This window comes from Nycticebus coucang, chromosome 12, assembly GCF_027406575.1.
Source record: "Nycticebus coucang isolate mNycCou1 chromosome 12, mNycCou1.pri, whole genome shotgun sequence".
In the NCBI taxonomy this organism is placed as follows: Eukaryota; Metazoa; Chordata; class Mammalia; order Primates; family Lorisidae; genus Nycticebus; species Nycticebus coucang.
In genome coordinates this window covers 37,421,871-37,447,315 of record NC_069791.1, presented here as the reverse complement: position 1 = coordinate 37,447,315, position 25,445 = coordinate 37,421,871, and the positions used below count along the sequence as shown (strand labels likewise).

The following is a 25,445-nucleotide window of genomic DNA, read 5'->3' as shown; positions in this document are numbered from 1 at the left end:
AAATGTATTCACCATATACTAAGTGCTGCAGGGAAGACACAGAAGTCAAATCCCAGCCCATTTTCCTCCATTAAAAAGGAAAATTAGGAAGGTCCAATAAATTATTTGTGGATTATCCAATGCTCAGTGTTCCCTGAACAGGGGAAATGGCAGCCAAAAGGCACTGAGATGGAAAGTTTGAAGATAGTAGTGGTGAGCCCCTTGCATCTTCATTCAGACTAATCTGTTCTTCCTAGCTTTGAATAATTCTCAGTATGGCCAAACATCTGACTACAAGTAGCTCTTGAAGTAGTATATAACATTAACTTTTAGTTAAAAAATAACTTTAAGTATGTCTTGAGCACTGTTCTACAGCTAATGGGAATTCAGTTGCTAATACAACTAGTATGCAGTTCCCAATACAAAACGGCTCTAAGGTCAAGGCGACCGTATTAATCCAGTTTGTCAGACCTGTGTCAGCCTCATACAATGATATTTGGGTTAATTCAGAACCTGTCCTTTGCTTCCCACAAAAATTTCGCTGTGACTCAATCCCAGATCACCACAACCCTCCTGATCGGGTAAGCTTTAAAGCCTTGCGACGCTTGGCAGGGCTCAGGCTCATCCCCGAGAAGGCCCTGCGTTTTTTACACTGGTAGCTCACAGGACTGGACGAGCTACAACGACAGAAGGCAATCACACGTAGGCAATCACCCCGCTATACAGCCCGCCCATTGTGCAGAGACGTTAGGAATCCAGCTCCGGTCGCAGACGCAGCGCAGGCCCCGCCCCGCGCGTGACGCCAGCGTCAGGCCAGTCCCGGCATGCTCCGCGGCCGCCCGCGGTGGAGCGCCGACAAGAGGACTCTCCCCCGTGAGCGGCCCAGCTCAATTCAGCTGCTGTCCAGACTTGGCCGGCTATAGGGCCTCCTCCAGTCTTTCTCCTACAGCTCGCCCGCCCGTCCGAGCGCCCCCAGCCCTCCCGTGAGGGCGCCCCGGGACGGAAGGGACCACCAGCCTGTCGGCGCCCGCAGTTCTCGTGGTCGCCGTCGCCGTCGTTGTTGTGGTAGTCTCCGCCGTCGCCTGGGCCATGGCCAATTACATCCACGTCCCGCCCGGCTCCCCGGAGGTGCCCAAGCTGAACGTAACGGTTCAGGATCAGGAGGAACATCGCTGCCGGGAAGGGGCCCTGAGGCTCCTGCAACACCTGCGGCCCCACTGGGACCCCCAGGAGGTAACCCTGCAGGTAACGCCCACGCCTCAGTCCTGGGTCTCACTTCCCTACCGTGGCCTTGGGGCTTCTTCCTACAATCCCTTCTATTCCCCGGTAACCTAGGGAACCGTTATCTTCTTTCAGTCCATTGGAAAGTGACCCCCTATTTCTTCTGTCAAACCTAGGAAGGTCACTCCCCCTTCCTTCACTGTTGCTTATTAAGATTGACCTGAGGGCACATTTTCTCTTTCTGGAAGCGGCTACAAGAGAGACTGGCAAGATTGCCAGATGATATTTGCCCCTCCTCCCATTCCTCAGTTCACGGTAACTGCAAAATGAACCTCTTCCACTCCCCTTCCTAGGGGTTCTCGACTGCTGGCCCAAGTAACCTCCTTACCCATCCACGAATAATGCAGAAATTAATCCTCCCTGATCTTTTCCTTTCCCTCCCCCCAACACTGTACTCCCATTGATGTTAACTCTGCGTTTTATCTTCCCAAATCCGCGGATTGGCGACAATACTCAATTCCAAAGAAATGACCATGACCATGCGTTGCTAGATAGGGTTTTTAGGTAGCACTGAACACATTGTTTTATTTTAATTGGTATTGTTAAAGTCGTCTTAGTAAAATTAATGTCTGATGTTAGAATGCGCAGTGGCTTGTATTTCCTTTTCGTGATCCCCACTGTATTCATACATAAAAAATTGAGAGAAAAATCGCTAAGACTCTTAAAGAGTTTTCTAATAATTAGGAAATTATGCTTTCATGTATGTGACATTTTGAATAATAATTTGTTTTTAGCTTTTGCAGCATAGAGTTTCAGGAAACTACCATGAAAACGAACCTTCTTTTCTCTTTTTCCCTTGCAAACAAAGTCAGTAATTTCAAAAGGTAGGATATTTGAAGTTAGTTTCAAATATGAGCAGTGATGTAAGAGCGTTCATTTTAGTTAGCCCCATCATCTCTCTGCCTCATTTTGATGACTAATTTATTTAGCAGTGTATATCGATTTCATTCTTTGGTAAGTTTTTTGCTAAACTGCCCAGACACCTATACAGAGATGCATAAAACATGAACAGTGCTGAGGGCCCAGAAAAGTTCTTGACACTGGCACTTTCATGAGTGTTAGTTTCAGTTTTTATTGCTTAAAAGAGTTTTGAACAGATTAAAAAGACCTTTATGTTTTGGAAAAGAAAGTTTTTAGATGACAAATTTCAAAATTTTAAGGGCATATTTGTTAAATGATTAGGAAATAGTGAATCCAAAATGATCATGTGTGATTTAAAAAATTGATATGTTTCCTTTAATTAAGGAAATGTCTTCCAAGTTGAAACTCAGTACTTTTTAACTTTTGTTGTAGTTTTTTTATGGAAGGTTCTAAAATTTTAAAAAATGATTTTATTTCCTGGCAATCAATTATAATTAAACAGATTACTAATTAATTAAAGGCAGTGCAACTTCCTGGTAAACTCTTTGCTGGCAAATCATTTTTAAGCAATGATGTTAAAATTAAAGCTTTGCAAACCCGGCCATGGCAAAAACGGAAAAAAAAAAAAAAATTGAAGCTTTGAGGACTGGAATTTCCTCTGATGTGTACTTGTCTGTAGAATAGTATTAATAGCTACTGTGGGTAGAGTCGTATGTGCCAGGCTGTGGGGTTTGGTGATCTGTACTTTTTTTCTTATTTAGTCACCCAAACAACCATTATTAGGGTAAGTATTATTGGTACTCTTTTTTTTTTTTTTTTCTCTTTTGCTGTTTTTGGCTGGGGCTGGGTTTGAATCTGCCACCTCTGGCATATGGGGCCAGTGCCTACTCTTTTGAGCCAAGGGCGCCGCCCGGTACTGTCTCTTTTTTAGGTGAAACTCAGTGAAGCAAAGCCAGGATATAGGTAAAAAAGGACAAAATGTAGTGACATCAAACTGTTTTTGATTGTGGAAAGTAATTACGTGCGATTGAATCCTCTATGTAGCAACTTTTTTTTTTTTTTTTGGAGACAGAGTCTCACTACATTGCCCTCAGTAGAGTGCTATGGCATGGCTACAGCTCACAGCAACCTCAAACTCCTAGGCTTAAACGATTCTCTTGCCTCAGCCTCCCAAGTAGTTGGGCCTACAGGTGCCCGCCACAACTCTGGCTATTTTTTTTGTTGTTGCTGTTGTCATTGTTGATTTTAGCTGACCAGGGCTGGGTTTGAACCTGCCAGCCTCAGTGTATGTGGTCTGCGCCCTACACCACTAAGCTATGTGCACTGCCCATATGTAGCAACTTTTAACTTTAAAGACCTTTAGGCTTATAATCCAAGCTTCTAATACACTATTTGTAAGTGAAAATGAATCCTACCACTTATTTTGCCCTAAGGATCATTATTAGCTAGAAATACATTCCCTCCATGTGCAATGAAAGCTTTTGGTTCAGAAGCGGACATCTACTAAGCTGAATTGATGATGGTGATTCACTTCTCAATGCAATGGATTTATTCCTCACATCATTATAAACTTTTTATGATACTTCAGTATTTCTTTAGTAAATCTCATTGTGAATATCTTCTTTTGAGATTTTATTTTAGCCTGTTAAAATATAAAGATGAAAGTTATATTTAACATTTCAGAAGGGAAAGTATCATACAGTCATCATGGTATAATGTGATTTTAGAATAGTCAAATATCAGTAATATAGACTTTTTTTTCCTCAAAGATTTTTCTGATATATTTATGTATGGTTTAAATACACTTTAGAAGCTTACTTATTATAATACTTTACAGGTGCTTACTCCTGCAAGCTGAACTATTCAGAACATGTCAGAAAATCCAGAAGCAAGTAAAAAAGACTTTGATAAAGTCAAAATGATAGAGGGCTCAGTCTTTGCTCAAAACCTTATGGGCACTTAGAATAATATATCTCGTTTTGGATAGAGTTCCTTTTCTTACAAGATTAAAAGAATAAAGTATGAAAGGAGTGATGAGTTATTTGGCATATATTATCTAGTAGATCTAAAACAACAGTACTAGTCACAATGGTTAGTATTTATTTAATAATACATATACTCTGCCATGCCTGTAATCTTAGTACTGTGGGAGGCTTATGCGGTGGATCACCTGAGCTCAGGAGTTTGAGACCAGCCTGAGCAAGAGTGAGACCCCATTTCTTTCTTTCTTTTTTTTTTTTACTCTGCAACAGTAAGTTTTATTTCAATTTTTTGTCCACTCCAGACCCCATTTCTATTAAAATTAGAAAAATTAACTGGGCATTGTGATGTGTGCCTGTAGTCCCAGCTGTGAGCTGTGATGCCATGGCATTCTACCCAGGGCAAGTACTGTTAGTGAATATTTAATAGTTAATGAAACTGTATTTGTGGTTTGTGATCTATGGTGACAACCAATCTTGTGAATTATTGCTCTTTGACCCAGAAAAGGTTATGTTTTTATATTACGATTGAGACAGGGAATCCACTTCAGTTTAAAGTTAAATTTTTAAAAGTAAATGCTTTGGCTTATACAAAGATTTTGCTTTAAGTTACCTTAAACATAAATTTGAATTACTTTTTTCATAAGTGACACCATTTTAGAAAGAAGGGATCATTTCAGCTTTTCTTTAAGACAGTAACTTCTATTGTTGTGCATCAGCTCTCTCCCTAACTTATTTGAAGGTTGAGATGTTTGATTTATTTACATTTCTTTGGATAAGACATTTTATAAAGGAATGAAGAATCAAGCAAGATCTCAGGTTCAGCAGTAATTCACAAGAGCCTCTTAAAATTGTTTTTCCTTTTAAAAAGAGCTGGTGTTTGGAATATTCCAGTACATTGTCTCAGGGTCTTTCTGTTTGCAATGTCGAGCAATGTTATTTTCACATTAATTTATTATGTGAGTTTTTCCATAACTTAGGACCTGTAGTAGATAATGTCCAAGACTTGATAGGTAGGGTAGTAACTCCAATTATTATGTAAGATTATAAAACAAGTATGTCTACTGTTATTATAGGTTCTCAACGAGATTGCTTGCTATATGGTACCTTATATAAACTTAGTGTGTATTGTAGTGCTCAAGAGCATGAAGCTTGAACACAGTGCTGTTTTTGAGTTCAGGCTCTGTACTTTACTAGCTTTGTTACCCTCAAGTTACATAACTTTGGAAAGACTCAGTATCCTTAGCTATAAAAGGGATTCAATAATAGTTCCTACTCCAAAGGGTTCTTGTGAGAATGAAACAAATGCTCTCTCTCATGGTAATTAATTTGTTGCTATTGACCATCTATTATATGTTGTATGCCTGTCAAAAAATAAATATCTGTTCTTTGAAATTCCCTGTCTGATGGGGAAGACAAAAAAGATTATAATAGTACAGTGTTTTTGGAGTGAACATTCAAATTTCGTTCATATGCAAAAATTACACAGGGACATTTAAAAAGTGTACTTCCTACTGTACTACAGTTTTTTGCATGATTTTGAAGAATGTTTTTGAAATTTCTTCATTTTTTTTTTTTTTTTTTGTAGAGACAGAGTTTCACCCTATGGCCCTAGGTAGAGTGCCATGGCATCACATAGCTTGCAGCAACCTTCAACTCTTGGGCTTAAGCGATTCTCTTGCCTCAGCCTCCCAAGTAGCTGGGACTACAGGTGCCCGCCACAACACCCGGCTATTTTTTTTGTTGCAGTTCGGCCGGGGCCGGTTTTGAACCCGCCACCCTTGGTATATGGAGCTGGCACCCTACCGACTAAGCCACAGGTGCTGCCCTATTTCTTCATTTTTTTTTAAGCCTATATACATTATCTTGGAATCTTCTGTCAGGTTTTCCTTCCTCTTTCTAACCATGTTGGAGGTAGTTACTGAAATATTGTATTAAAAATACATAACCTTTTTCATTTTAACATTTATATTTAACATTTTATATTATTGGTTTGAAATGAAGAATCAAAAGCTGAATCTATATAGTTGTACTTTCATGTTTTGTCTCCTTTAGTGTTATAATTTAGTAACTTTCTATTTTTAAAAGGATGAGTTTGTTCCTTTAAGCAGTAAAAGTTTCTGAAAAATCTTAGGAAAATTAAACTAATATACTAAGTGCTCAAGAGGATATATTGATAGGAATCTTGAGTCCTGCAGGTATATATAAGGGTTTAAAAGTCACTGTAACTTTTAATGTCAATGGTAAGGTCCAGTTTTCTACTCTCTATTCCCTGTTTTCAGTATCTTAGAATGATAAAGAGAGTAGGTGGTACTACCTAAGACTAAAAGAGATACTGTGACTAAAAGAGATACTGTTTGATAGGCTCCTATCAAAATTGTGTAATGTTTGATAGGTTCCTATTGAAAATGTGTACTGTTTAATAAGCTCCCATGTATTTTATTAAGATGTGAGTATGAAGATGAGGCTAAAGAATGGGTTGATTTTTAGGTTCTGTGTTAACAGCTGTGTGACTTGGACTAAGCAAACTGCTTCACTTCTCTTAGTGTAATGTGGTGGAAAGAGGGGATATTGATTGATTCCAGCCATTTGTAATCTTTGGCAAGTTTCTAAATCTCACAATAAAATAGAATTATTACCTGTTTTGGAAAATAGTCATGAGAATTAAATGAAATAAGCTAATTGTGCATAGCATATGTTGGTATTCATTCCTCCACCTCTCTTTCTCCCACATCTTATTTGTTAATAGAAAAATGGAATTGAAAGAATTGTAAGCTACTAAAATTTGATAATGCTGATTGGTAATTTTTTTTTTATTAGGCATAATGCTGATTTTCAGCAGACTTACATTACACAACTAACTGTAGCACAAGGTAGGCATGGGAAGATGTGGGACGAAGGCTTCATAGAGGTGGAGATACCTGAGATAAGCTTTGAAGGAAAGATGTGATCAGATGGAGTGGGGAAACTCTTCAGGGCAATGGAAAACTCACAAAGGCAAGGAAGTTAGACTGAATAATTTGGACAGAATAAGTTGGTGCAAGAAAAGAAATGGGAATGATTTTGGGAGTAGGGGAGGAATTAGATGTGAAAATTTTGTACTTTATTGAAGATTTGGTATTTTATTATCAAGGACATAATGGGAAGCAGTTGAGTGTTTTTATGCAGGTGAATTATATCGTATGGTTTTTTTTTTTTTTGTAGAGACAGCGTTTCACTTTCTTGCCTTGGTAGAGTGTCGTGGCATCACAGCTCACAGCAACCTCCAGCTCCTGGGCTTAAGTGATTCTCTTGCCTCAGCCTCCCCAATAGCTGGGACTACAGGCGCCCGCCACAACACCTGGCTATTTTTTGTTGCAGTTTGACGGGGGCCAAGGTTTGAACCTGCCACCCTCGGTATATGGGGTCGGCGCCCTACTCACTGAGCCACAGGTGCCACCCATATATCATGTGTTTTTTTTAAAGAAATGATAGACTACAATGTAAAGAACCATTCATTGGTTGAGGGACATGTTTTAAATTGAGGAGTAACTGATCACTTAGGACAACCTTTTTGGGACAGGGACCAGTTTCATGGAAGACAGTTATTCCCATTGGTCCGTGGTAGTGGTCATGATGGGTGGAGTGGTGGGGGTATTGGTAGTGGTGGCCAGAGCTCAGGCAGAGATACAATAATGGGGACCTGAGTTTTGGGGAGCTGCTTTGCTTAGTTGTATACCACTCACCTCCTGCTGTGCCACCAGTTCCTAAGTTTCTTGGAAGACATTTAAGAAGAAGGGGTTGGCCTGGAAATCTGAGACCCAGCCCCTCCTAACAGGCTGGCCTAGAGGTTGGGGATTGTAGACTTAGGACTTTGGTTTTGACACTGGTGGTTAGCATACATTAATAGGATGCCAAATGAGTATAGTGGATTGATACCACTACAGTTTAAAAAGATGAGTTAGAATAAATTATGATTATGATAGGATACATCAAAGAGCCTTGCAAGTAGTAAGGTAAGCTTAGTTTTATATAAAAATATCTGTATACTTGATGATAAATATATTTCTGTGTAATGCATAAAAACTTTTAAGAAAGACAACCTATGAGAGACTATTGTGTTAGTCTAGAAAATATGTTTTGGGACTCAAATTAGGGGAATGACCTCAAAGATGTAAATAAGGGACAGATTTGACGTTTCAGAGAGGGATGCTTAAGGTGTTTTTTTGAGGATTGGGTGACAAAAGGAATAGAAGACCTATACTTAAGGAATCAGAATTTATAGTTCTCTTTTGTTATCTAGGGAATTATTTTACTCTTGATATACCAGATTGATTATAAATAAATTTTTAATATTCTTTTAAAAATTGTGAAAGATAACAGACATACAGAAAAGTGCATGAAACATAAATTGTTATCGCTTCTCGGCCTTTTGGCTAAGATCAAGTGAAACATAAATTGTTGTAAAACATATACCTGTATAATCCCAGCCCAGGGAAAGAAAGTATTTCCAGCAACCAGAGTATCTTTTCCCTTCTTCCTCTTAACCTCTCCCTCCCTCTAGTGGTAATCACAATAGCAGATTTATTTTTTTCTAGTTAAAATAGAATGTTTTGAATTCGTCTTTTTTCAAAAGCACATACTCAGAGAAAATCATGTACTAAATGCATAAATTTCTTTTTACAAAAGACTGTATGAACACAGAAACACTAAAAAGATATATCACAATTTTAAAAATTTTTTTTTAAAAAAGAGATAGGGTTTCACTGTCTTGTCCAGGATAGAGTGCAGTGGCATGATCATAGCTCAGTGTAGCTTCAAACTCTTGGACTCAAGTGATCCTCCTGCCTCAGTCTCCCCAATAGCTGGACCTGCAGTTACCTGCCACCATACCTGACTAATTTTAAACAAATTTTTTATGGATGTAACTTAAGGGATGACATAGTGAGTTGGTGTTTGATTATATTACCAGGCTGGCCTTGGACTTTTGGCCTTAAGCGATCCTCTCAAACTTCTGGCCTTAGCCTCTCAAAATGCTAGGATTACAGGCATGAGCTATGGCACCCACCCATAATATTGGAACTTTGAATAGGAAAAAAATTTCCTATCATTTCTTTTCTATTCTATTCTATTCTCAACTATTTTATTTTTAATTACCTTCTACTTCTCTTAAACGTATTTTACATAGTTTGCAATCCTATGAACAATTTTTTATTTCTTTTCCCCCCAGCCCTTTGTAAACATTTTGCCATTTCCTCATGCTTGTATGGTATTGATTATAATTTTTAATGGCTCCAAACATACAAATGTAATATTTTATGAACATGTTAAACATGTGATTTAATTATTTATTTTACAATAATATCAGGTTTTAAATTCTAAGAAGTATAAAGAAAATTAGAAAGGCTCATACTCTAACTAAATCTGTTTATTTTGTTTTAAAAGTACAAGTAGTATATGCCATTAGTAAAATATAGCCCCTTGATATCCTCAGATTGGTTTCAGGACCCTCACTGATAGCAAAATCTGAAGATGCTAGTCCCTCAAATAAAATGGGATAGTATTTGCATTACTTATAATACCTAATACAATGTAAATGCTATGTTAATTGTTGTTATACTGTATTTTAAACTTAGTTTTTTTATTGTTGTATTATTACTTTTTGTTGTTTGATTTTTTTTTTTTTCTGAGTATTTTCTATCTGAGATTGGTTGAGTCTGCCAACGTGGAACCTGCAGATATGGAGGGCCATGGTGTGAAGTAGCACACTATTAAAATAGTAGGTGAAAGGTGACAGTGGGCATCCATGTTTAGTTCCCAATCTTAGGGAGAACATTGATAATCATTTATTGGTAGGTTTGATATTTGCTGTTGTTAGGTATGCTATTTTTTCTAAATAGACTTTGGTTACTTTGTCAGATTAAGGAAGTTTCTTTTTATTCTTAGTTTTTGTAAGCATTTTTATCATGAATAAGTGTTAAATTTAATCAGTTTTTCTGCATCTCATGATGATCACATGACTTTATTTTCTGTTAGGTAAATTATTTTGATTTTTTTTAAAAAATTGAATGTTAAATAACTTTTGCATTCTTGGAGTAAACCCTATTTGGGTGTGGTATGTTCTCCTTTATATATATATAATTTTATCAGTTGCTTATATTTTGATTAAGATTTTTGCAACTATGTTCAAGAGGGAGAAGTGGCCTATAATTTTCCTTTCTTGTAATGACCTTGACAAGTTTTGGTATCAAGTTGGGAGTTTCTTTTTCTATATTTGGAAGAGTTGTTTTTAATAATATATGTCTAGATCTATAGTGAAGTACATTTCTTTATCGATAATTTGTGTTGTCTTAATTGTGTTGAAGGGTTTTGCTTAGAAGTTAGCAACTTTATTGATCTCTTCAAAGAACAATTTTTGACTGTTTCATTGATGGTTTTGTTTTCTTTTAATCCTTTGGGTAGTTATTTTTTCTTTCACATTTAAATAATTTCCTCACAGGTAGTTTCCTCCTGTACGTGTCCCAGTCAGTACCCTTTTGAATACTCAGTGGAACCTTTTGCATATCTCTGTAGAGGTTTCTCTTTGCCTCTCTTTCTCTTTCAGTACTCTGTCTTGATGTCCTTTGACTTTCAGGTTATGTGAACTCAGAAAGTCCACACAGCTCTATCTGAGCTCTTCTTCCCTATGCTAGGGCTTGAGAATTCTTTCAAGGCATTAAGCTGGGACAGTTGTAGAGCTTACTTTTGTTTGTTTCCCATCTCTTAGGAATTGCTATTTTCTGTTGTCTAAAATCCAGTGTCTTGAAAATTATTTATTTCACTTGAGATTTTTGGGGTATAGGGAAGTTGATTAGGAGGGTAAATCTTGTTCTTGTTAATCCTCCTTAGCTAGGAATGAAAGTAGTAACAATAGATGATGTAGATCAGTGATTTTTAACATTTTCTCTGGAGCTAGAACCCTTTGTTCAAATAAAATCTTGAATTATTTCAAATAAAATAATACCCAATATTGTGAGAGTGAGATAAAGTTAGTGTAGTGTGTGTGCATATGTCTGTGTGTGTGTTGGGGAGAAGGCAGAGCGTTGCTTGCTGGATTCCTATTCCCCCTCTTTGATGGCTTTACGGTCCAATATAGGGAGTACAAATAGGTACATAAAGTAGTGAGTGAGAAAATAAGACTGTTATTAAAGAAGAAACAAGCCATACAGGAGAGGACATTTACAGTACACACGTCAATTATATACTAGTATTATTGAAAACTGATAAAAACAAAAAACAAAAAATGTAATACTACAAATACCTATATATACATGTGTGTAGCAGGAGATGATATAGAAAAGTTCAGTGCTATAAGAAACCCTTAAATAATGTGTAGACTTTACAGAAAAGCAGGTTAAAAATAAGGAATTATATACCAGGAGAGTTGAAAAGTAGATTTTCAACTTAGTAGATTCCTTTAAAAATAAGGAATTATATACCAGGAGAGTTGAAAAGTAGATTTTTTGGGGGGAGCCTTACTGTTAAGAATATTTAAAAATAAGGAATTATATTACAGGAGAGTTGAAAAGTAGATTTTTGGGGGGAGCTACTGTTATTTATTTCTAAAAGTTTAATGCTGTAGGATGACCCTAAGGTTACCATAGATGGGGAAACTGGGAAATTATACCTAAATGTACCTTTTTTTTTTTTCTTTTGGCCAGGGCTGGGTTTGAACCCACCACCTCCAGCATATGGAACCGGCGCCCTACTCCTTGAGCCACAGGCGCCGCCCAGCTTTGTTTACTACATATTCATTACAAATTTTGCAAAATATTTACAGAATATTCTCTATGCTTTGGCTACTTCTTTGTAAAATTTTGTAATGAATATTTTATAAATAAAGGTGTTTTTAGCTACAGTTTCCCCGTTTCCCTATATTTAGGTAATTTTGGGTCACCTTTGGGACACACTGTAGGTTTAAAACTATGTGCCAAAAGTATTACATAATAAAAATAAAAATTATAAAAAGAAAAGAGCAGATTTTAGCTTTGGAAATGGAAATACAAAATTCTTTTTCAACAAACTCAGCTGAGAAAGGAAGGAGGAAGAAGTGGCTTTTATCATAGATGGGATAGGTGGCAACGTAATCTTTTTCAGTCTTCACTTGGACGTTTTTAACTTACTTCTTTTTAAAATCTAAGTTTTATTATTGATTTGTTTTGGATGTCACTAACAAATGAATCATATACTTGATCTATTATATAGATCAGTGAGTCATTTACTAATGCTTTAATTAGTTATATCATGAAGTTAAAAAATGTAATTTTCTTTTGGACATATTGAATCACACTTGTAATTCCAATGACTCAGGAGGCTGAGGTGGGAGGATAACTTGAGGCCAGGAGTTTGAGACCAGCCTGGCAATATATTCAGACCTTGTCTCTAAAAAAAAATAAGAAAAATTAGCCAGTCATGGTCGTACTTGCCTGCAGTTCCAGCTACTCAGGAGGCTGAGGCAGGGGGCTCTTTTCAGCCCAGGAGTTCAAAGCTGCAGTGAGCTGTGATCATATCATAGCACTGCAGGGTGGGCAACAAAAGATCCCGTCTTGGGAAAAACAAAACAAAACATATATATACACACATACACACACACATTTTCTAACATGCTCAAAGTACAGAGAATGAAATGAGTATTCATATATGTATTATCTAGAATCCACATTTGCTTCATTTGTTTTTTTAACCCCTTTGAAATATTTTGAAGCAAATCTAACATCTCAAGTCATTGTCCTTAAAAGAATTCTCAAACTCCAGCACAGGGAAGGACAGCTCTGATGGAGCTGTGTGGACTTGCTAAGTTGACATAAACTGATAATCAGAGGACATCAAGACAGAGTGAACAGGACAGAGTACTGAAGGAGAAAGAGAGGCAGAGAGGAACTCTAGAGATATTTCACTATGTATTTTTTTTAAAGATACTTTCTTACATAAGCACAACACTATTGTCACACCAAACAAAATTAGCAATAATTTCTAGAGTCTATAAATGAATTTCCCCCAGTCACCTCAAAAAATATTTTTACACTTTTTGCTTCAGTCAGGATAAAGTAGATCCATGCATAGGTTATGTTTCTTAAACCTCTTTAAATTAGATAAACCTCTTTATACTAGAGTATCATGCCATTGACCTTTGGTGGGTCATTTATATAGACAGACTTACATTTTATATGTTTTTTTGTTGTGCTTCTTTGTGATGTTTCTTGAACCCCTATATTTTCTTTCTTTCTTTTTCTTTTTTGAGACAGAGTCTCACTTTGTCACCATTGGTAAAGTGCTGTTGCATCATAGTTCACAGCAAACTCTTAACTCTTGGGCTCAAGTCAGCCTCTTACTTCAGTCTCTTGAGTAGCTGGGACTGCAGCACCCACCACAATGCCCAGCTATTTTTAGAGGTGGGGTCTTCCTCTGGCTTAGGCTGGTCTGGAACCTTTGAGTTCAAACAATCCACCCGCCTTGGCCTCCCGGGGTGCTGGGATTACAGGTGTAAGCCACGGCGCCGGGCCAAACCCCTATATTTTCTGAAAAAATAGAGCTAGGAGGTTGATTAGATTCCAAGTCATTATTTCATATCAGGAAGAATATTTGATTGTTCATTGAGTTCATGAGGTGACAGATAACTAGATGATTCCTACCATTATAAAATTCCCCCTTGGTCTTACATCTAATGTTTTTATTCATTGAAAATTGTTGCCAAAGTAGTTGTTTTACTAGGGATTATGCAGTACTGATTTTCTAGTTCTATTGTTTCATCCACATTTGTCAGTTGGAATTCTTTGTTAGATGATATTTTTCTCATTAATTAGGGCTTTGTAGATCTTATGAAATATAGTTTATAGAAAATAGGATAAATGCTTAATTGCATTTTGATTGCCAATTTTCAGAGTGGAGTGATTCCGTCATTAATATTAAGCAATGAAAAAAATTTTAAAGAGATCTTGGATTGTTGGAATTTGCCAAAGGATAAGTTTGAATTCTATTTTTTGTATGTGTGTTTAGAAATCTTTTTTTAATTCTATTTTTAAGCAATATATGTTTTTTAAAACCACGTGATGAGGTAAAGCAGAAAACAAGTTTAGAATCTGTTATTTATTTATCTAGTATTTGAAAGCTGTTAATATTTAAACTAAAGATGAGACGTGATTAGGAGTTAAATTCACTAAGTTAGTTCAATGCATTTTAGAGCTTAAAGTTTAACAAAATATTATTAGAACCAATTAGTCATTAAAAACCTAACACATACTGGGTAGTACTAACTTGAGAATGTTGAATGGCATTTCTGACTAACTAAATTGAAGGCTTTTTACTTTTTTAGGTGTGAAAAGAGAATTTGCTGAGAAAGTATGACATTCAATATTTAACTATTTGGATTTAAACTACTTTTTAGAGAAATATTGTTTTTAAATACTGTTTTAGCGTGAGTTTTATCTTTCAGTTTTATGGTTTCATCATGAACTATTTTGCTATTTGGTGTTAAATTTTTTTAAACTTTATTTATTCATTCATATATTCATTCATTCATGGAGATAAGGTCTCGCTTTATTGCTCCGTCTACAGTGCCCTGTCGTCGTCATAGTTCCCTGCAACCTCAAATTCCTGCGCTCAGGCAATCCTCCTGCCTTAGCTGCCTGAGCAGTTGGGACTATAGTAGCATACCACTTATTGTGCCTGGCTAATTTTCCTATGTTTCCTTTTTTGCCTTGCCTTCCAAGACCTAGGACTAGGATTATAGGTACAAGCCACCACACTTGTCTGTAAAATTTAAATATGTGTTTAAATATACAGAGCATTTTCAGTGCTAAGCAATGTTCTAATTGACTTTATGTATAATGTTAGGCGTAATTAATAAGAATGCTATGAAGTTGGTTGTAATATACTGATTTTTAAGTGTGAGAAGATTGAGGCACCTAGAGGTTTAATGACTTGCCTGAAGCTACTCAGTTTGTCAGATCAGAGCTGGGATTCAAACTCAAGTGGTCTGACTCTGTAACTCACCCTTTAGACTCCTACTATCTGAAATACTGGACACACGGCAGTATAAACCCCCTTAAAAGGAGTGTCACAGATTTTGTATTTTTTCCTGCCTTTACTGAGGTGTAATTTTATATTTTTAGTATTTATTTATTATAGTGTACATCTAGAATGTCTAATAGATTCTAATAGTGTGTTTGGCTGGTTCAGCACATTGAATGACTTGTGGTATATGTCTGAGATGGAATCCATGCTACGGCCAGAGGCGTTATCTACACATCTTTAAACTGAAGTCCTTGTTCTCAAGGAGCTGAGCAAGTTTCGCTGCAGCAAAGGAGAGCTACCTGGGCAGTGGTGGGGATTTGTGTGGTTATGTAGAGGAGTGTTCAGGATATTCCTCTGGATTGGACGCTATCAGGAAGGATGTGGGACAAGTCTGTGACTTGTATCTTAATCTTACCTAGAAAGCTGAAGGAATGAAATAGGGTCAAAGCTGTGCTTGGAAAAGCAGCAGCCGTCACTCATAATAGCCAGGATAGGGGTTATTTGGGGATGTTTGATAATTTTGTGGTTTGGACAAAGTTTATGTTTTTAATCTACATTTGGACATGATTACAGAGTGATTTTGTTTTTGTCCTGAGATCTTTCTGGGTTACACAATGGCCTCACCTGCTGTTGAATGTTGATGTTCATGAATTATTTTATGTTCAGCTTCAGCCTGTGTTGAGGGTCTAGCTATTGAGTGCCTAGCTGTTGGGCTGTATTTCTCTTTCTCACTAGTTTTTTCACAAGTAAGCAAGGTTCATTGCAGGAAAACAAACAAGTGAGGAAAAATATGTAGGCCAGAAAAGAAAGTTTAAACTACTTACGGAGAAATAAGAAAATAAACAAGATTTAAACTACTCAATACTGTATTGAATATCTTTGTAGACATTTTTATCTTTATTTATATATAAATTTTTTTTTGATAAATGTGGAGTTATAGAATGCATATATTTCTTTTTTATATCTTACAGATTTTTTTTTTGAGATAGAGTCTCACTTTGTTGCCCCTGGTAGGGTTCCCTGGCGTCATAGCTCACAGCAACCTCTAACTCTTAGGCTCAAGCAATTCTCTTGCCTCAGCCTCCCAAGTAGCTGGGAAAACAGGTGCCCACCACAATGCCCAGCTATTTTTAGAGACGGGGCCCACTCTAGCTCAGGTTGGTTTCGAACTCATGAGCTTAGGCAATTCACCCACCTCAGCCTTCCAAAATGCAGGGATTATATAGGCGTGAGCCACTCACAGATTTATTTTGATTATTATTTCATTTTCAACTGTGGGATAGTTGTGCAATACAGAAAGTTAGGGTCAAAGTCATTGGAGTTGTGTCATCTTTATAAATGTTTATATAGTGGTCAGTAATCTACAATCAGTAGTCTTACCTGTCGTTAGTCCTTTAAGAGCATATGTCATTATATGTATGTTTCGTAACATAGATATCTGCTATTTTGCTGTGAAGATAGAGAAAATGGAAATAATGATTTCTGGAATTTGGGGAGTCCAAAGTGTCATTCATTGTAAACATGATAAGTAGTTTCTCAGTCTTTATTATATATAATAATTGAGTATTTCATCTATATATGACATCTGAAGTTTTAGAATATTATTTTTGAGTTGCTATGGTATTGTAATAAGAAAAACATGCTTTTCTTTTCTTTTTTTTTCCTTTTATGCCCTGGGTAGAGTGCTGTGGCATCATGGCTCACAGCAACCTTAGACTCTTGGGCTCAAGTAATCCTTTTGCCTCAGTTTTTCCTTTTTAGTAGAGAGAAGGTCTCACTCTTGCTGAGGCTGGTCTTGAACTCTTGTGCTTAAGTGATCCACCTGCCTCAGCCTCCCAGAATGCTAGGATTACAGGGGTGAACCACCATGCCTGGCCTTAAATAACATGCTTTTTAATGCAGATTTCAATAAAATAGCATTCAATTTAAGTGTATATACTTCTTGGCAATGTCTTCTTTCATATATATTCTTTTTTAAATCTAGATGGAAAGCAGTACTTCTTTATCCATATTTATAGATATGTATACTCAAAATAAGTTTCTTTACATTAGCTCATATAGTTTTACCTGCTTTAGATGAATTGGTAATAGGATGAGCACTGTGTATGATACAAATCATTATATAAATACTTGTTATATATATATTCATTTTAGTAAATAGTTTATTTCAAATCCTCATCTGAATATCAGCTTTTCATGTATGATTTATTGTCACAGCAATCCAATTGAAATAGAAATTGTTTATTTTTTAGGCATTTGTTAAATGTACATACATAGTTCAAAAATTCATCTTCTGGCCTTTTTTCCTGTTCTTACCCAGTTGTCTTAGAAAAAAATTTAGAATATTATTTTTGAGTTGCTATGGTATTGTAATAAATATAACCAAGTCCTTAAGTCTTGGTTTCACTTTTTCTTTCCTTCCTTTATTCCACTTAAGAGCCTCTAAAAGCTCTAAATTATAACTGGGTAAATAGAAGAGTTAATTCTATCAAATTAGTATAGAGCAGCAGTTCTCAACCTGCGGGTCGCGACCCCTTTGGAGGTCTCCTGCATATCAGATATTTACATTATGATTCATAACAGTAGCAAAATTATAGTTAGGAAGTAGCAACAAAAATAATTTTATAGTTGGCAGTCACCATAACATGAGGAACTGTATTAAAGGGTTGTGGCATTAGGAAGGTTGAGAACCACTGATGTAGAGGAAAATGTAAGTTACACTTTTTGGATAGCCTTGAGAACTAGTATTGTTAATGACCTGTCTGCTTTTAAATATACCTTGAACTGAGATAAAAGAAACATTTTGAAGTACTTAACACTTTTGAAAAGTCCCATTTAGAAAATACCATAGAACTATTTACTTACCTCTTTATCTTCCTCTAATTAAGGTTACATTTCTTTTTTTAGCCATAGCATTGGAGTTTAAAGTATTATAACTTGAGTGCTTAACAGTGTTTAGTGAATGTTAAGTAATTTTTACATTTGATATTTAAAATTGAGTTTTTTGTAAGTTGGAGATTTACCATAATGTAAATTACGGTAGATTATATTTGTATATTTAAACTTGTGAACATTAGTAAGGACTTTTGTATGTAATGTACCACACTGAGAATAGGGCAATGTTCCTATCTTCAGAGACTTTCTAGTGTTTTAGACTTTTCATTTATCTGTGTGTACACACCACACACACACACACCCCTGCACATTTGCAATAATTGTAGTACAAGGCAGACTGTGAGATATAATAGGTACCAAAATGTTACATAGAAATAATGAAGACAGTGATATTACAAGAATTAAGGGCAACACATGCTAAACATTAGCATTCCTTTTTGTTTAAATTTAGAATTAAAATTTTAGACACACTAGACAAAATTGTATCCAAAGTTTCTTTTATATTAAGAAGTGGGTATTTTTCTTTTAATTAATATTTAATTCATTATCTTCAAGTTATCTCCTAGTCCTTAAAAATATGTAATTGATTTTACCTACTCTTTTTTTTTTTTTTTTTCTTGCAGCTCTTCACAGATGGAATCACAAATAAACTTATTGGCTGTTATGTGGGTGATACCATGGAAGATGTAGTACTGGTGAGAATTTATGGCAATAAGACTGAGTTGTTAGTTGATCGAGATGAGGAAGTAAAGAGTTTTCGAGTGTTGCAGGCTCATGGCTGTGCACCACAACTGTATTGTACCTTCAATAATGGACTGTGCTATGAGTTTATACAAGGAGAAGCATTGGATCCGCAGCATGTCTGCAACCCTGCCATCTTCAGGTACAGTTAAAAATAATTTTTTTTCCTTTTGAAACATACAATTAAGGAAATTATCTTTTAAAATTGCCTTTTCTTTCTTTGAGCAACTATTTGGTAAACTTAAGCCACTTTGTTTAGTTAGGGTTTTTTGTTTTTGTTTCCTAAAGAAAAAGAAAGAAATTTTTTTATATCTGTAGTTTTCATTGTTGATTCTTTACAGAAGAAGGAAAGACGGTAAGGGGCTTTGGATTAATGTGCTGCAGAAGTATCATGGCTTCCCTTCAATTTTTTAAAGTAGTGTTTGAATTGAAGTGTTATACATTTCTTATTGCAAGTTGCTTATTACTTATTTATGTTTTTAGAGTTCTTACTTATTAGGATTTTATTAGTGCTATTAACACTTCTGTGTTTTTTAAGTTGTTCATTATTTAATTCAATGTATTATATCTTTTATAAAGAATAATGTCTTATAAATGCTTGATCATTGCCAACTTTTAAAATTGTCTTTCTGTTCTTGAAAACTCTAGAAAATAGGCTTGACTTGAAAACGGGTTAATTCATAGATTGAACCAGCAGTTCTGAACTATTTTGGTGTCAGGATCTTTTATAACTCTTTGCAGTTATTGAGCACGCAAAGAGCTTTTGATTTGTATTTTTCGATAACTTATCATATTAGATAGTAAAACCATTTTTTAGAGCACAAGAGTATCAAGTACACATCCTTTTAGCTGTCAGTGTGACATTATCACATATCATGTAGCCTCTTGAAAACTATTCTGTACATTCATGAGAAAACAAAGAGTGAGAAAGATAAATAATATCTTGTGAAAATAGTTTTAACTTTACAAACCTCCTGAAAGCTTTTTGGAACTTTAGGAGTTTTTAGATCTTTGGATCATATATGTAGAATTGCTAAGTAAACACACTGATAAAAATGGAACGTACTGGTATTTATTACTTACCTATTATATCAAATAATGCATTAAAATATTTTGGTGTAGAAATCTGTGCAAATACTAATATTTAGCAGTATTAGTATTAGTATTGTATTCTTTAGCAAATACTAATTAGCTAATTACTAATACTAATATTTAGCATTCTTTTACGTGAGTATACTCTTTAGATGTGTTGAGGGGCCCAGATTAATTAATTTGTTTACTCTTTTGTGTCAGATATTTTGTGGTCTTTAGAGTTGCATATATTTATTTATAAATCCTTGGTCTTGTTTACAATGGTTGAGAAATACGTATTAAAAATGAACAGATTCATAGATTAGACCAAAGAAAAAGCTAGAGTTGAATTCAGATACAACATAGATTAGACCAAAGAAAAAGCTAGAGTTGAATTCAGATACAAAAGTATATTCCATAAGGATGTCAGAGAAGGGTCATGTAAGTTTCCTTGCAACTAAAGCAGAGGAAAAAAATATTAGTTTTATGAGTTAATATCTAAAGCCAAGTACTCACACCTGTAATCCTAGCACTTTGGGAGGATGAGGCAGGAGGATCACTTGAGGGCAGGAGTTTGAGACCAGCCTGACCAAGAGTGAGATCCCATCTCTACAAAAAATAGAAAAATCAGCTGGGCGTGGTGGCACACACCTGTAGCCCCAGCTACTCAGAAGGCTGCAGCAGGAGTGTTACTTAAGCCCAGGAGTTGGAGGCTGCAGTATCTGTGATCATGCAATTGTGCTCTAGCCTGATGATAAGAGTGAGAGCTAACTCAAAAAAGAAAAAAAAAATCAGTATCCACAGGCTTTCCTCCCATGTACCGCTGCTTTCCCATCAACAAGTCTTACTATGTTACCCAGGCTAGACTCGTCAGTTGAAGCAATCCTCCTTACTTAGCTTCTCAGATAGCTGGAACTACAGGATTTGCAAGCTGCATGCCACCAATTTTTTTGCCCATTTGGACTTTCATGGTGAGAGATGGCAGTAAAGACGTCAACATCAAAAGTTATCAAGTCTTGGTATTTTCATCTAGTATTTGCAAGATACTGGCAGTGTTATCATTAAGCAGTGGCTTGGATGTGAAGTCACCAAAACACCTACAGGAAGGCCTTGGAATCCTTTTTCAGTACTCTATGGTCCTTACCTCCTGTACTTCTTCCCCAAAGCGCTTATGGTAAGGAGTTCTTCATTGACTATTGTGTGGTCTTCTAGGTCTCCCACTGAAGTTACTCACATTACAGAAGGTATGTGCAGCATCTACATGATAGCAATAGGGTCCAGGCATCTGCTAGAGAAGACCAGACCTCTGTGTCTGAAGAGGAGAAGATAGAAACTGAGTCAGATGGGGTGGTAGAATGTGACCTGAGCAACCTGGAACTCACCGAGGAGTTCCTCTAATACTTCGGAGAGGCAGTGAGTAGAGCAATGATGGTAGTGGTGGAAGCAGCAATTGAACATGAAGCACTTGGATGACTACATGAATATTGACCACCACCTATTCTGCAATACCCACTGGTCAGGGAGCCCTTGCTCTAGAGGCCTAGCAAGCTTCACCAAGCTAGATGAAATGGTTGTACTGAAACAGTGCTGCCAAGATCTAGGCCATGGAGGCTGCAGTGCAGCTGTGCTTTGACAAGTATGTTGACAGAAAGATGCCCAAGTAATTAGCCTCAAGTTCTGAACACACTTTATGTGTTAATTTTGCTACATAAAAGATACAAGAGACCAGTAGTTCTGAGACCTGTAGAAATTAACTTGAATTCTAGACTTTGAGAAATGGTTTAAACAAGATCTGACTTTCTTATGAAAGAATAGACATATTTCTAATGGATTCTTATTTTGGTTTTATAGGAAGATACTAATTTTGTTAAAAATTCTTATTACAAAAGGTTTACAAAAATGCAAAGTAGATTTTAATCTACCTAACTATAAACCAAATAGTAGAAGAATCTTATGGTAAGAACCTTAACAATCTTATGGTAAATTTCTATGCATATTCTCAATCTGTTTGTAAGATAACTCTAATTTATCAAATAATCCAGTTAAGTACCTCCTCTAAGTTCCCGTGCTAGAATAGATGAAAGAATAAGACATGGTCTTTGTCCCTAGAAGGATAACTTAGTGGTAGTATTTATCAATCACAGTGATACAGCATTCTCAACCATTACTATTGTTATTGCTTTAATTCTATTTTGAATTATTTAGGAAAATGCCACCTAGCACTTTAAATAATACTGTGAATATATTTTACCTGTTATAAAAACATGATATTATTTGATTTATCTTTACAATTTTAAGAATGTATCTATAGATGGGGCAAATATATCTGTAATTCACTTATAGAAGATTTTAGACACTAGCTTTTAATTTTTTTTAAAGATAAGAGTCTTACTATGTTACCCAGGCTAGACTCATCAGTTGAAGTGATCCTCCTGACTTAGGTTCTCAAATAGCTGGGACTACAGGCACCTGCCACTGTTTCTGGCTCAGTATAATTCAGAGTCTTTATTTGTAAAGTTATTTCATTATAGAATCCAGAAGAATTAAAGAATGCTACATCTTTACTGTCAGATCAACAAAGCCTTGTTTCTATGAGATGAAAGTTACATTTTCTATAGAATCTTTCTTTTTAAAAATTTTATTTTTGAGACAGGATCTCATTTGGTTGCCCTTTGTAGAGTTCTGTGACGTCATAGCTCACAGCAACCTCAAACTCTTGAGCTCAAGCTGTCCTTTTGCCTCAGCCTCCCTAGTAGCTGGGACTATAGGCATTTTCCACTATGCCTGGCTAGTTTTTGTATTTTTAGTAGAGACAGGGTCTCGCTCTTGCTCAAGCTGGTTTTGAACTCCTGAACTCAAGTAATCCACCTGCCTCAGACTCCCAGAGTGCTAGGATTATAGGTATGAGCCATTGTGCGCCCCTGCCCATAGGCCTTTCTGAAACTTCTCTTCACTTTCGATAGAGGTTTTTTTTTTTTTATTGTTGTTGTTGTTTTTAAAGAGATGAGGTCTCACTTTGTTGCTTGATCTGGCCTTGAATTCCTGGGCTCAAGACATCCTCTTGTCTTAGTCTTTCGAGTAACTGAAGCTTTCAAGTATGTTTCACCACTTCCATGCAGAGCTTTTAAAAATATTTTAATATATATATTTGCAAATACTATTTATGCGATAGTATGATGATTATTAATAGACATTTTGGTTTTGTTTATATTAGAATAGGCATATATCACTGTATGCAGAAAATGTTGTCAAATTTTTATATGAAAGTAATTCTCATAATTCCAGTGTAATTTTTGAAATTTGCTCAAAGGAATAGTTGTATTTGGTACATTTTTGATAAAAATCACTATCATTTGAAAGATTTTGCCTTTGTCACTCCATGATTTATATGCATTTAATCTGTCTATTCTAACTTACAGGAAATTGGTATGAAGTGGGAAGTTAGTTTATAGAATCTTTGTGTGTTAATCAGAATATGAAGTTTATGTTGTTGTTATTGAACTTAAAAGTTTAAATAGATTATCTTTTTATGTAGATGTACATTTTTTCCCTGATACTCAATTATATTTGACATTAGAGCTGAAGGAGAATGTCAAAACTATGTAATAGGCCAGTTATTTATTTTTTTTCCTTGTAAGGAACCTGAGAGCTAAGAGAAATTAAATGATTTGCTTAAGTTCAGATTGCAGATACAATGACAAAATCAGAATGTAAATCTAACTAATTTTGTGCAGTGTTATGGGGATATTCTTTGGTGGAAAGTGCTTGGCTTTTTCAAATCATGGGTCAGTCTTAATTAACCACCTTCTGCCAAAAGCAGAAGGACATTCATAATTAGTTGATACTTTATTTTCTCTAGCTATGCATGTTCAACTGATTCCATTAATCTGTAAATGCCCCTTTTAGTTGTGGCTCTACTTTTTAATTCATTTTTAAAGTGTTTACTGTAGAATTTTCATCCTAGTCACTGTCAGCTGAATAACCGGACAGCTTCTAAGATTAAATTTTATCTTTTGCAAATCTGGGTCTTCTACAAACCCTGAGGTAAAACTAATAAAATGACATTGTTATTCTTTTTTAGGGTTTTTTTTTGTGGTTTTTGGCCGGGGCTGGGTTTGAACCCACCACCTCCGGCATATGGGACCAGCGCCCTACTCCTTGAGCCGTAGGCGCCACCCTCTTTTTTAGGTTTTTTGAGATGAGGTTTTATGGTATTGTCCAGGCTAGAGTGCAGTGGTGTTATACTAGCTCACTGTAACCTCAAACTCCCAAGCTCAAGGGAATCTTTCTGTCTCAGTCTCCCAAGTAGCTGGGACTTCAGATACTCAATACCACACCAGACAAGGGTTTTCGGTGCCTTTTTTTTTTTGGTGGAGACAGGGCCTTGCCATTGCTCAGGCTTGTCTTGAACTTCTGGCCTCAGGTATTCTTCCCCTTCCGCCTACTGAAAGTGCTAGCATTACAGGTGTGAGCCATTGAACCCCTCCTGTTCATGTATTTTAAAAAATAGCAGGGAACAGAATTTATTAGAGTTAAATATCTATGCTGATATGAGACCCTGCGCTTCAATCACCTGTCTTACTTGTTCACTAAACATTTCTGGGACATTATATTCCGTTGATATAGATTGCCTCTTGATTTTTATATAGCACAAATTGTGCTTTTTCTTCAAGCCTCTTGTTTCCCTTTCTTCTCTCAAGTTTTAAAACCAATTTTTACTTGTGTAAAGAGTATATGTGTATGTGTGTGTTTATGAATGTAGGCTCTTCTTTGTTTTGATTTTTAATCACTATCTGGCTTTTTCATGAAGTTATGTAGGCTTAAATATTGTAAGCATTTGGGCTTAGCTCTCTGTACATGTATGAAATTGGCATAAAAATAGATCTCTTTTTTTGTGTATCTTCTAGATTTAAGTAGGCAGTATTGAGGAAGGTCAGTCAATACTTATTTAATTTATATAAATAAATGTTTACTCATTTTATGAGAGATATGAACCAAAGTACACGAACATAAAAATATTATAAATTGTAATATTTTGGTGATATATCACAGTAAGGATGAGACTGATATTATTGATTGAGGATAATTCAAAAATTTACACTGACTTAAAGGAGAAGGCATTTATTGGTATATGTAACTGAGAATACTGAATTAAACATGGGTGGATTTAGAGACTCTAACAATGTCATTAGGAATATCATTTTATTGTTTTATTCTCTTACCTTCTTTTTCTGACACTTAAGAGCGGCCATAATAATAGTTAGCAGGCTTCTCTAACTAGTGCAGACACCCTAGGGGGAAATGATTCTCTTGATAGCTTCAACCTACCTACTTTTCATAAACCTAGTAATTAGCGTCAATGAACCTAGTATCAAGTATCTTTGGCTTAGGTTAGGTGCAGTCACTGTGGCCTGGACATGGAATGTTCTGGGCAAGTCTGGTTCTTATGCTTACTTACTCCTAAAGTTAGGGGTGTAGATGGGATATATAGTTAGGCTTGAGATTAGCTGTGTGTGAACCACATGCACTGAGTTTTTCTAAAGGAAAATCAGGACTCTTTTGTTACTAGAAATTAGATAGATAAAAATAAGAATACTCATGATAATG

At 35.9% G+C, this 25,445-nt stretch overlaps 1 protein-coding gene across 1 annotated transcript in view; it reads left to right on the top strand.

Moving 5' to 3' along the window:
- Positions 1 to 784: 784 nt before the first annotated feature.
- ETNK1 (ethanolamine kinase 1) overlaps positions 785 to 25,445 on the top strand; it is a 59,472-nt gene continuing 34,811 nt past the window's right edge. The window contains exons 1-2 of the mRNA XM_053555755.1: positions 785 to 1,224; positions 18,650 to 18,909. Coding sequence (XP_053411730.1) covers positions 1,069 to 1,224; positions 18,650 to 18,909 — 416 coding nt within the window. The 5' untranslated portion in view covers positions 785 to 1,068. The remainder of the gene's footprint in view (positions 1,225 to 18,649; positions 18,910 to 25,445) is intronic.